The sequence below is a fragment of the Pistacia vera genome, unplaced genomic scaffold (genome assembly GCF_008641045.1).
Source record: "Pistacia vera cultivar Batoury unplaced genomic scaffold, PisVer_v2 Contig343, whole genome shotgun sequence".
In the NCBI taxonomy this organism is placed as follows: Eukaryota; Viridiplantae; Streptophyta; class Magnoliopsida; order Sapindales; family Anacardiaceae; genus Pistacia; species Pistacia vera.
The window spans coordinates 1,800,357-1,813,641 of record NW_022196161.1 but is presented as its reverse complement, the minus strand read 5'-3'; the positions used below and the strand labels follow the sequence as shown (position 1 = coordinate 1,813,641).

General features: G+C 36.0%; 1 protein-coding gene and 2 pseudogenes across 1 annotated transcript; all 3 read right to left on the bottom strand.

The window, feature by feature from the left end:
* Positions 1–1,520: 1,520 nt before the first annotated feature.
* On the bottom strand, positions 1,521–3,831 carry LOC116138640 (annotated as a pseudogene).
* Positions 3,832–5,864: 2,033 nt separating this feature from the next.
* On the bottom strand, positions 5,865–7,814 carry LOC116138750 (protein POLYCHOME-like). Its single transcript, XM_031424435.1, has 2 exons — positions 7,415–7,814; positions 5,865–6,412 (listed from the first exon to the last, which is right to left on the bottom strand). The coding sequence occupies exons 1-2, from the start codon at positions 7,751–7,753 to the stop codon at positions 6,059–6,061; spliced, it is 693 nt and encodes a 230-aa protein (XP_031280295.1). The 5' UTR covers positions 7,754–7,814; the 3' UTR covers positions 5,865–6,058.
* A 469-nt stretch (positions 7,815–8,283) lies between these two features.
* LOC116138696 lies at positions 8,284–11,468 on the bottom strand (annotated as a pseudogene).
* Positions 11,469–13,285: the final 1,817 nt, after the last annotated feature.

The following is a 13,285-nucleotide window of genomic DNA, read 5'->3' as shown; positions in this document are numbered from 1 at the left end:
ACGTGGCATGGGACAGCTCGGCTTGTGACTTTTCACCGAGTCTTAACGCCACGGGTATTCTGCTCGGGACGTGGTCGGTGTTCGCCGGCCCTTTGGAGCCCTTAGGCCCATTTTTCACCACTTGCTTGCCCTTTCTTCGATGAGTTGCAATACTCGCGACATGGGCTATCGCCCTTTGCTGCGCTTTCGACCGACCTACAGGCGTTTTTGGCGGTTGCACCGCCCCAGCTGATTCGGGTGACACGCCCTGGTCCAACCTTCGGTTGACCGTCTGGAGGATATTGTCGAACCTCTCCAGGTAGCTTCTAATGGCAGGTTCAAGTTGTGAACTTGACGGAATATTCCCCGCGACATTTTGCGGAACCGAAGGTACCTCGGAAGAGGTGTCTTGGACTTAGGGGATCTCCCTAGCACCCTGGTTAGTTCGCTCTGGTTCAAGTTGGCGGGCCATTTGCTATTGTAGGACCAGTAAGTAAGAGATTCTCCTGATGAAGGACGAATACTGAATCAAGCCCTCCTTCTAACGCCAAACTGTTGATACGTGATTTTGACACCAACCAAACGCACATGTGAAATGCTGAGTAGGCCCAAAAGACACACGTGAATGTGAAAATGAGAGTAAATGAAATGAAAAACAGTGTTTAAAGTGGTTCAGATGCTAAGAAAGCGAATCCTACATCCACTGATTCTTGTATTAATGATAAAGGTCAGGTCGCATTAACGGACTGACTTACAAATGATTGTACAAGAGAGAGAATGCTATATATTTTTTAGAGAGAGTAGCTAATCCCATAAATGAGAGAAGAGCTCTCAATTTATAGTGGGATTGATTAAGGTTATCATTATTAAATCTGCGAGTTGGTGGGATTATCCGTACAAATCCTTCTTTATGTCACATTGCCCACCTTCTAGAGTGATTTACATGATTTAGTGCAGGGATTGGACATGTAAAGTCACTATAGCTTCTGGCAGGTCTGGCGCGCACCCACTTTACTGACAGGAGTGTGTTGCCCCTGTCATCACGCGACGTGGTTGCTTCTAACTGGCTGCGGGCCTACCTAAGCTCTGACTTTTTATGGTGACCGAGTCCTGCGTCAGCCCTATATTTTCAGGCATAACATACACAATTGCTATTCAAGCAATTTCTCTCATTATATTCTCTTTGTTATAGTATCAGAGCATTCATAACTCCAATGAGTTTTTTTGTTTTTATATCCTTCTCACTTCCCCATGGATGAAGAAAAACTCAAGAACCTCATCTCCCAATCAAACAGTTACCATCTCCTCACAACCCAGTCTTTCACAATCTCCTCAACCAAAGGAAATTCCAACTTCCCAAAATCAACTCCCCACCCCACGTGAAATAAATTAAATTTACTGAACTTGTTAATAATTTAGACGTTCAAAATTCAATTCTAAACAAGGAAAAGGAGAAGAGAACCAAATATTATAGCAAATGTGATCTAAACTTCACAGTCCGTTATTAAACACAGTAGTTCATATATAAAATTACACCCGAAACCAAAACAAACAATTAATTTACGTTATTTCCCAAAGACAAAGGAGCTACTTCAAGACAAGTGATCAAAAACCCCAAATAAAATTAAAAAAAAAAAAAAAAAAAACATATATATCCTCTTATTTAAACGTTCATACATAATGACTCCAAAAAGTTTGCATGTTTAATAGGATAACACACGAGTGGTTTGGCCATTTCTGTTGAAAATCCTGGCCCTTGGCTCAAATCAACCTTCCCCATTCTGAATTGTCCAATCAAAAATTGGACCAACGATCCAACGGCTGCATGCATCACCAACATGGCAAGTGATGCACCTGCGCACCCTCTTCGCCCACTACCAAATGGAAGTAACGGAAATTTGACCTTAAATTCCATTTGATGCTCACCAATTTTCTCATCAGAGCTCTCCAAAAACCTCTCGGGCAGAAATTCATCAGGATTAGCCCACGAATCAGGGTCCCTCATGATGGCGTATACATTAATCACAACTGCGTCTTGGACTTTACCGTGTAACCATTGACCTTGCAATTTTCAGGGCATTCTCTGATTATCATGGCGCTGAAGGGTGATCTGAGTGTTTCCCTTATGACCGCTCGAAGGTATGGGAGATTTGAGATGTCTTGATCTTTTTACTAGCCTGTTTGGTCCAACGACTGAATTGATCTCGTCTCTCAGTTTCTTGAAGGCTTTTGGATTGTAATGAGTTCTCCCATGGCCCATTGCATGGCCGCTGATGACGTGTTGTCCCCGCCATGAATATGTCCTGGTTCAACAAGCTTGTTGCAATCATTGAATAACATAAAATTAAAACATAGTTTTGATATGCTTCTTATGTGTTGCTAAAGATTCCTCTAGAAAAAAGACGTCTCATATGATGTGCTTTTTTCTTTTTCTTTTTTTTTTTTTTTTTTTTTTTTTTGTGATTCTGTCTAATTTTCGAGAATATTGAAAAGATATAAAAAATGAAAACATATTCAATATATTTATCTGAAATTAAAAAAAAATGATAAATATGAAATTTATCAACTTTACAATCGATAAAACTACTTCACATTACCATTTATTTTGTTAACTTTAAAAAGTTTATCTTAAATATGTCAATTATTGGTTTTCATTAGCAATTTCGTGCTTAAAATATTGATTTAAAATAAAAGATTTTATTATATGAAAAAATATATGAATTTTTATTTATAAATGAGCCCAAAAATCTATTTCTTAACCTCCATTCCTATGTACTTTGCAAATCTAGAGAAGATAACTGAAGGTGTATTTTTTTTCATTTTTATGAAAACAAAAGGGAGAAAACCTACTGCGTAATTTGTTACAATTTTAAAATCACAATTAAAGGTACTTAATAATATTATAGTAGGGAAGTTTGAAAAACTTACAAGCAAAAAAGATTTGATATCCTTTCGAGTTAATTTCATTTCAGAATTTGGGTCTCTATATATCCCCAGCAAAATATCCATCACATCCATCCTTTGATCCGGAGCGAAACCCTTCTCGGCTTTCTCTTCATGTTCCTTCATGATCCTCTCCACAATGCGGTCATACTTAAGCAGTGCAGACATAAGCTTCTTCCCATTCCCCGAGAAATCAAGAACTTTCAAAGGACCCAAAACATCCCCTATATGTACCTTTCCTGCAAGGACCAAACAAGTCTTTATCAACCTCTTAATTTCCTCCGCATCGCTTTCATTCCCAGAGCAACTTGTGCTCATAGCCATCCGACAAATGGTGTTATTTGTCAAACTTGTTAATTCACTACTCAAATCACACGGTTTCCCTTCTCTGTAACACTTCATCACCGACTCCACAAGCTTGATCTTCTCTTCGTCGCGTACAGAAATGAACTTATCGAGATGAGGGACAGATAACAGCCTGGTCATGCTCAGTTTCTTCATGAACCGCCAGTAATCACCGTACTGCGCGAGGATAAATCTTGATCCTCTATATATGAAGTACTCTGACGCACCAAACTCAGGCCTAGAGGAAAAGTTGAGTTCTTGGGTTTTCATGATTTCTTTGGCAACAGCAGCGTTTGATACAACAACACATTGGGAAGCACCAAGACGTATTTGCATGAGAGGGCCATAGCGGCGAGCTAGGGTTTGGAATGATTTTGGGAGGATTTTTCCGACAAAGTGAAGGTGGCCGATGAAGGGCAGTGCCGGTGGGCTGGGCGGAGGCAAGATTGGATTTTCAGGTTTTGAGAATTTCTTGATGAAATAGTGAATTAGAAGGGCAGTGATGAACCAAATTATGAACATTAATAAGTAGTAAAGCAAATCAGTAGCATATGTGATCGCCATTGCAATTTTGGTTAGTGAATTGTGAGAAGCATGCTTATATAGAATTTTGAAATTTAAGATTACATTAATGCTTACGTAAATTATTCATAAATTATTTTATGGTTTATGGTAAAGTAATTTGTTTGGGTGGTAGAACATGTCAATCGTAATCTAATTAGAGATCTGACAAATAAAAGAAAATAGGTCATTGATTGTCGCATATGTTAACAATATTTGTAACAAGTCCAACTAACAATTAGATATATAATTTTATTCATTGATATTGATGTAGAACTAGAATATATACCAACTCTATCCAATACAAATCAAATCTCTCAGATATTCTTCCGGAACTTTTAGTGGGGTTATTTTCGTATATTAATTAAGAAATGCTATTGTCGATTGATTGAAAAGCTTCAAAATCTTGGGTCTGATTTGATGAAGCACGTAATTGAGAGTGAGCTTCGGGTGGTCCAGCCAAATTATTGGGTTACCTATTAATATTATCGGATGAAAAATATAAAGTTATGTCCTAATTAGATTGCATTTGAGACTGATTGCAACCACCATAGATACTGAAAGCACAAGAGTCGTTCTACTGAATTGAATTTAAAGTAAAAATCATATCACCACCAGAAACTCCCGACGGCGTACAGTTAAGTTACAGACATCTGCGACATCAGTGTATTGTGCTTCCTCTGGCACAACAAAAGATGCGACGATCGTCGATACCAATTCGGTGTCGGTGTCGGTGTCGATGTTGTGTTCTAAAATCATATATATTAAAGTAAATAGATAGAAAAGGGTCAATGTCAAACAAATGAAAGTATTCAATTGTAATAATCATCAAATAGCTTTTATTTTTCAATTATCACCAATAATCCGCCCTATGGATTCCGAATCCGAACTGTATAATGAGGACAAATAAAAGGTTGCGTTTTGTTAATTAAGTTTGTTAGAACTTAGAACACGGGATTGGGCGTAGGTGTGGTCCTGATGCTGACACATCGAGAATGACATTTTCATCCCTGAGGTTTGGCAAAAGCATCAATTAGGTCCAGTAAAATAAAAACAAAAAGTCACTTTAATCCCTGTCACTGTCAGACCAAGGCTATTATATTATATTCCATTAAATGATAAACAAAATAACTTGATTATTGAATCTTAAGAATTATAGTTAAAAATTTCATAAGTTATTTATATGACAAAAATACCCTTATATTATTTGATGGAATGAACTATGAAGTGACTTTTCCTGATTTTATTATTCCTAATTAATACATTTGTTAAATCTCAAGGATGAAATTGGTGTTAACTCCACGTTGAGCTGTTGGAATCTTTTGATTTATTTTGGAATTAGGTTAATGGCTAATAAAGTATACAATACGATGTTAAAAATCCCGATTACCTTATTGAATTCAAAATTTCCAAAATAATTATAAGATGTGTGTACGTGATTTGGGGCCAACTCACTACAGAAAGAAGTTGGTAAATTTCGAATCTTGATCCAATTAAACTGACCTCTCAAACAAGATTTCCTTTCTGTTCTTAATTCTAATGTATATTTCGTTGGGTTATCCATCCCATATATGGGCATGACACCCAGAGCCCAAAAGCAATTAAAATAGGGAAGTGATTTTAACCCAAGTGAAAGTATCCTTCTTCTATACTTCAAACTTTAAAGCTTTATAATTACAGTCATCAAAACTAAAAGTAAAATTAAATCAACAAAGTTAAGCGTGGGACAAATTATTTTGATGTTTTTATAGGTTGACAATTCTGTATTTTGATTTGGATTTTATTTAGTATTTCAAAGATTTTAACAAGGGAGGAAGAAGATAATGTTCATTTTGGAATATGATTATATAAATAATTTATTTAATAATTTTTAATTAACTTGCGGCTTGAAAAGAATTTGAATGGATTCAAACAACATCATCACTCAAGAAAGAAAATGTTTTTTTCCTTAAAGAGCTCCTAATCTATGTCCTTGACGGTGATCTAAGCTTGACATTATCGATTTTAGAAGACAAAAACACAAAATTTCATCTCTTTACAATTTTAATCAAGCTTTATACATCCATCAATTTTTGTTTTTACAAGATGTCATCAGAGGATGACCAATGTCTACAGAGATAATAATGATCACCAGAAGATGATCATTTTCACTGCAGGGCCCAAATCTAGTTTGTCCGGTTTCTGGCTAGTGCTGTCTCCGAAATATATTTGCTGAGAAGATGAAGAGTAATCACCGCATTGACATTAATGTGAGAACTCTTTTCTCCCTTTCAGCGTTCCTGGCACTTGGGGTCCTCTTCAGTTTATTCAATTCCTCCATTACGACTTCACCAACTTTGTCAATTGAGTTCAAAAGTTTCTTCTGAGGTGTAAGAAACTCTAACTCTTCACCAGCCTGATTAATAGAGGGTGGACAATGCTTCTTATGGAAAGTTGGATTTGGGGACAGCACTGAATTATTGTGCTCTAGCTGAGCACCTGACAGTGGCTCAGGGAAATCAACTACTCTTTGATCCTGAGGCATTGGACTTTCCATCTGTAGGGCTTCAGTTTCTCGTAAGCGAGCTCTTTTCCTTTCAATCGCCTGATGAAAGCAAGAGTTAGAAATCTCTATATCTGGACTTAGAAAGCCCCAAAAAGAAAGGGGAATTATAACAATGAAATGCAAAAAGAATTTTACTTTTGACTCAAATTAAGGCCAATGATATCTCTGACTCCAGCATTTATGAATAAACACAATGGCTCTATGGCACTTCAAACAGATTGTCAGCAGGGTGTCATTTGTTGAATGCTTAAATTAATCAATGCAGAACACCAACAGGAATGCATTTCACTTGAATGCACAGGACACCGTGAAGATTCTAATGGCCAAAAAACAATACAGAACAACATAAAAACGCTCTGACACCATCCAAATAGAATTAACCGAGCAACATCCATGCAACTCAAATATAGAAAATTAAATATCAGAACAAAGTTCGCATTCTTGTACTTTTGGTGATAATAATGAATAAGCACAAGCAGTCAACTTCACTGTGGCAAGAAATGAACCGAAAATCATCAGCGTTGTCAAATGAATTTTAATATCTATGGAATTTATGACGCAAGAACTCAGCATGTCATTTAATTCACTAACAAAAACACATGATTAAGAGAATGAATCTCGTTGAAACAAGGATAACACAAAGAAAATACAAGCTCAAAATAATACAAAACTGTCTAAATAGCAATTATTTAATCAACAACTCTGCGACAAATCAAGGGTCGATACACGACAGAAATCTTCCCCTAGATTTACCAGCATCATAAACCCAAATAATTATTAAATAAAAAAGAAATAATTAACATATCCCTTTAATAACCAAAACGCACAAATCGAATCAGATGCAAACAAAAGCAAATGGAAAAAGAAAAACCCTAATTCACGAAGCTTTAAGGAATATTACCAAAATAAGTCATAAGAAAAATTATCAAATGTCCAAAAACTTAAACACTAAAAGTCAAGATTCAGTTCAAATCACAGCAACATAACCAAGATTGACAAACATACCAACTAACAAGAGAATAAAGATTATAAGAAACTTACTCTCATTATAGCAGTAATATCACCTAGAGGCCTCCTGGGGTACCAAGAAGGCAACACAGAACGTCCACGTGTCGCCGACACATTTCTTCTTCCATGGCCGAGCGCGCTTCTTGGGGTCCCCAACCCACCACCTCTTCCTCCACCTATCAATTTTCTTTGTCCACGCGCCACCGTCGTGTTAGCCACTTGAGTGACCGGAGATTCCATCTGTTCTGGCCTTCTCTGAGCGAAGAAAGTCGCAATATCGTCTCTGACGATTCCCAGAGTTCCAGACCTTCTCTGAGCAAAGAGGGTCGCAAAATCAACTGCCGTCACAAGTCTATCACGTGACTCCGACATTTTTCACCTTGGAGGGGACAAATGAAAGAGATAGAACAGTGAAAAAAAGGAGACTAGGGTTTGGGTGACGGTGAGTGTGGCCTCAAATGAAAACATGACGGTTTTAATAAAAAAAAAAAAAAAAAAAGAATCAACGGATCTTCAAATTTCAAAATTTGTCTAAGAGCGGGCGTTTTAGAAGGGCAGCGTAATGACTTCTTACCCCTTATGGCGCTTAGAAATTTTAGGTTTATTTTGTAATTTGTATTATACATTTATCTGTTTAGTTTAAAATTCTATACAATTATTTTCTTATACATTTACTGTTAGTTTAAGAAGAAGAGTGGGGAGTTTTAAATTTAATTGATTCAGATTTTCATTCTTGAATTTAACAATTAGGTTGAAAAGTGGTTCATGACATGAATTAATTTAAAAAATGACAAGAACAAATATTAATTTGAAAAGTGGGTTAATAATAAAATGCGCTGAATTCATTCATCATCAACAAACTCGTTTCAATAAAAATAAAAATGGACACCATGTCCAACCTCTCAATCGTACACTTCTTTTCTACATGATATAAGATTCTGTTTCTGTGAAAACAATCAAACCCTAAATAACATCATCGTTCCAAAAATTAAAATAAAACAACAAAAAAAAAATGCAGTTTCAAAATATAAGGACAAGCAACACCCACTCTTCCCTGCAGAATTCTGCTCCGGCTAGGAACAATAATCCTAGTTCCCTTCAGAAGCCCCAAGTTTCCTCCAGATTCATCTTCATTTGCCGTAGGGACTTCTTGCTAATTATCCTGTATATTTCTGTTAGCACTGTTAAAAATGCTGTTTCAACGTTTGTTGCTTCCAGAGCTGACGTCTCCCTAAAGAATAGGTTTTTCTTTGAGCGAATTCTTGCGCATCCTCTATTGGCACTGCTCGAAGACTTCCCAAGTCACACTGTTGCCGATGAGCATAATCACGATATCTTATCAGCATGCCCCCTCAGTTCTTCCAGCACCTTGCCATGGGTCAAATGACTGACGCTTGGTCACGTCATAAACTACACTTGCCCCAACTGCTCCTCGGTAATATGCACTTGTCACTGCCCTGTACCTGCGGAGACACAATTGAGGATGACTTCAAGAACCACAAACTAAACTGATTCAAGCTCCATGTCTCTTGATATAACAAACAACCCATAAAAAGCTTGCAATTCTGCTCGGGAACCGAGATACCTCTAGCATATAGGATCAGTTTTTATAGGATTCAAATGGAACATGATCATAAAACTTTCTCAGCAATTTCAGTAAGAACAATGAGCTAACTGGAGCAAAAGTGGGATGTCACCAAACTCTTAAAGCAAGCCGATTGTTATGCATAATAGGTAAAAACTACTTAAAGCAAGCCGATTGTTATGCCTAATCAGTAAAAACTTCTTAAAGCAAGCCGATTGTTATGCCTAATAGGTAATAGCAGATTAACTGTGTCGTTCCATTCTCATTAATATTTTCAAAAAACTCATTTCCTGAAAATAATAACATAGAAGTGAAGAATCAGGTAAACCAAAGCAGTGGCATGAAAGTAAAAGTCGGTTCAGTCATAAGTTGCACAGTTTTGAAGAACTATTTAGCCAATTTGTATATGGAAACTATTAAGTATCTATCTAAGTAGAGGAATTGTTTTCCTTTTTTTGAATATCAAGATGCCAAAAAAAGACATTGTTCATGTGACTCTAACCTGGATGGGCAGGTTTGTTATAGTTGAAAGAATTGGGAGCTTGAGAAGATTGTCACTGTCAGGTTTCTGAGGTTGACAGCCTACTCTGAAATTACTTCATTGGCTTTTGTCGGAGAACGCACATTTGATGGTTGCTGAAACGAAGGACCAATGAAGAGATGGTTCGGTAGAATGTGGGAATGAATTTGGGTTTTCAAGACTGAAAATATTTACCTCTCATACGGTTCAAAACCTTACACATTAATCTTGCTTCAAATCTATTAAAAACAGTTAAATAGATATGCCTCCAATGTAACAAAAGATTGGAGAATTTTGATTAGATTAATTATCGAGAAAAACAGATTAGCCCTAAGATACAAGAAAAAATTTAGCCTTCAATATAGGACAAGGATTATCATATACTGCTTTGTGATGGAGACAAAAGGACAACAGAAAGGATAGCATCTCAAATGTGGAACGAGACTTGAAAAATGCAGAAGACAGAAGGAAGAACAAGTTTGGACGATAAAGTTTGGAGTAAGCCAGGGTTCCTTGCCGGTAACAAAGTTTATCAAGAAAGGCAAGATAAATTGTTCAACATGCAAAAAGAGAGAAGCAGGTATGAGGTATGATATCAGGTAGCAAACTTCCACACAGAACCAAAAAACATATGATAATCACGCTGCTGATATACAGCAAAATCAGTAAGAGCTAGAAGCTAAATAGTACTGCTTTTGTTATGCCAGTTGGGTTACATGACCAGATCAAGCATAAATTTTAGGCAGCATTGCACAACAAGTCAATCTTAATTGAGAAATTAATATTACGAAGCAACAAGAAGCCTTCTAATGGTGCCCAAATCACACAAAATAGCTGTCCCCAATCAAGGATCAATCTGCATGCACATTCTAATTGTGGATTTCACTAAAAGGCTGAAGACATTTAAACATTGCAGCTGCAACAAAGCCCTTTTAGACCAAAAAGCTATGCAAGGTGAACCATATCAACAAGCTTTTTGAGACTATTGGGAAACAAGATATTTGTGCATTTCCCAACATGTCTTATCTTCTCTTTATACTGCCACTTGTCAGAACTAGATCCATAATCAATGCACATATTCATGGCTTGAGCTTCAAGAAGAAATGAGAAATAGTTCTTCTGTAACTCTCAAGCAGGTTGAGGGAATTAACAGAACAAAAACTTTGTTTCGTCTACAATAACGGCACCATTCCAGAAAACCTTAGAGAAGAAAAGCACCTGACAGCTTTAACTAACTCCTCATATCAGACTCCTCTTGAGCCACCAAATTATAACCTAAACCAACCATTTGCTTAGCAATGCCACACTTTACCGTATAAAAGGACTGCTTTTGGCCCCTTTAACACAAAGCCATTCCTATGCTACCCACTTAGCACCTCTTCATTCGGGTTCACTGAGAACCAACTGATCTTTTTTTCGAATTCCTAAAGCATAAACCTAAATTGCAATTTAAAGGACAATCATTTGCCAAAAGATATTAAAGGCATAACTTGTAAAATCCAATTTTAATGTGACCCCGTTTGAATCCGAAAACAAGAAATTAAAATGGAAGATAAGAATGAATACCTTTCCTGGCCAGCAGTGTCCAAATCTGGCTTTAACCGTTTTGTGATCAATAGCAAGCGTTTTGGTCTGAAATTCGACACCAATTGTTGCTAGAATCGACGCTAAATCATTCTAGCGAAACGTGCGAGGAGCTGAGATTTTCCCACGGCGGAGTCCACAATCAATACCACTTTGAACACATAATCAATCTTTGATTGTAATCTCCATACAAATTGACATTGTAATTACCACAAACAATATCAAATCTCCTCTCAAACCCACAAATATGGACCTGAAAAACAACACAATTTCGTAAGATCAATCATGTGTAGACTACATCGTTGAACAAGATCTGAAGCTCAATAACGATCAAATGAGATTGGAATTGTTTTCTGTGAAGAGGGAATTATGAGACCAACGGTCAATGCGGGGGCCATTAACGGTTTGCTACTTTGCTTAGCATTGGAATGTTTTGGTGTACAGGAACAGCTTAGTTTGGTGCTCTTGCAACTTATGGAATGATTTATAATACAAAAATTGTACATCTTGCAGTCTTAGTTAAAGAAAGAAATCATTGTTATCTTTGTTCTTAAAACATTATTATATGCTAGAAAACATTAATATGCAGTGATTTAAACATATTTGAGAATATGATAGTTGTTGTTGTATAAAGCCAATTAGATATTACAGAAAATGACTACTGTTATTGGGCTTGATCAAGGCCCATGAAAATATTATTGGGCTTTGTTTACACTGTCACCAGGTGGACACTTTAGGGAGCACTGATTTCTTCTGGAATTCCAGTAAAATGATTAAAAATGACATTATCAATTCAAATACAGTCGTACTTTTTATAAGAGTAATGCTACAGTCACCGACAGTAGTACACCAAATTTATGACCGAATAACTTGGTAAAATTTGGTGCACTACCGTCGGTGGCGTATTATTTTCTTTTACCACGTCATTCGGTGCACAAATTCGGTGCACCACCGTCGGTGGCTGATTATTTTCCTTTTCTATATTTTCTTATTTTTAACCTTCAATTTTTACATAAACACCAACTTTAATTTTTCATAATCATAGAAATTTTTTTTTTGATATTTGTTTGTTTGATGAGATATATTATTAAAACTTTGAAGAAAGTTTCAACAATAAATATGAATATAAAGAAGAAAATTCAAATTTGAACTTGAGAAAAGATAAAAGCAAAAAACATAATTAACTTTTAAATTAGAAAAAATGGGTGTAAAAACACATAATTAAGTTTTAAATTAGGGAGACTGAGTGTAAACCAAAAACATAATTAAGTTTGAAATTAGGGGAAAATAATGCTAACAAAAAAACCGTAATTTAGCTAAAAGACCATTTTCGATATTGGTTAGGGTTTAGAAAGAACTTTTTAACAACACACACCCACACTTATATATATATATATATATAATATATATCTATATATATATATATATATATATATATATATATATGATGTTTTTACTCGAGCAAGGGGGGAACCAGAAATAAGTTTATTTAGAAATAAAAGATACCGATAAATTAGACGGGACTGGAAATCATTTCCCAACCTCAAATTCTGTCGTATACTTATGAGTTCGTAGCACAAAGATAAAAAAATAAAATATTGCTAATCAAATAACGAACTCCTGGAGTGGTGGGTTATTTGAGAAGAAATGAGCTTGCAAACAGAGAGTTGTTGGCTCAAAGTCAGAGCTAACTTTAAAACATTGAAATAACAAAGGCTTACTTGAAGCCTTTTTAACTTCACAATATTACAACAAATGTTACTGCTAAAAATGTTTTATGTTATGAAATTTTCCTTTTTAGTTTCAATAATATGTCATATGACCTTATACCATGTTTTACACCAATTTTACCCTTTCTAAGCATGAATTCTTACATTTATCACCTGCAAAGTCAGAATCTACAAAATCAACCAAATCAAGTGAAATAACCCTTTTTCCATATTTTAATCCAACCCACAGTGTACTGTTAATGTATTTAGCACCCATTTTAAAGCAGTCCAATGTTCAGCCCCTGGATTGAATATAAATCTACTTAACATGGATATGGCAAAGGACAAATCAGGCCTTGTACTAATTATTGCATACATAACATATCCTATAACATTAAAATAAGGTACTAACTCCATTTTAATCAATTCAGCATCAGTTTTAGGACATTGAGCTTTACTCAACACGAAATGGCTGGCTAAAGGCATAGAGATCAACTTTGACCTAG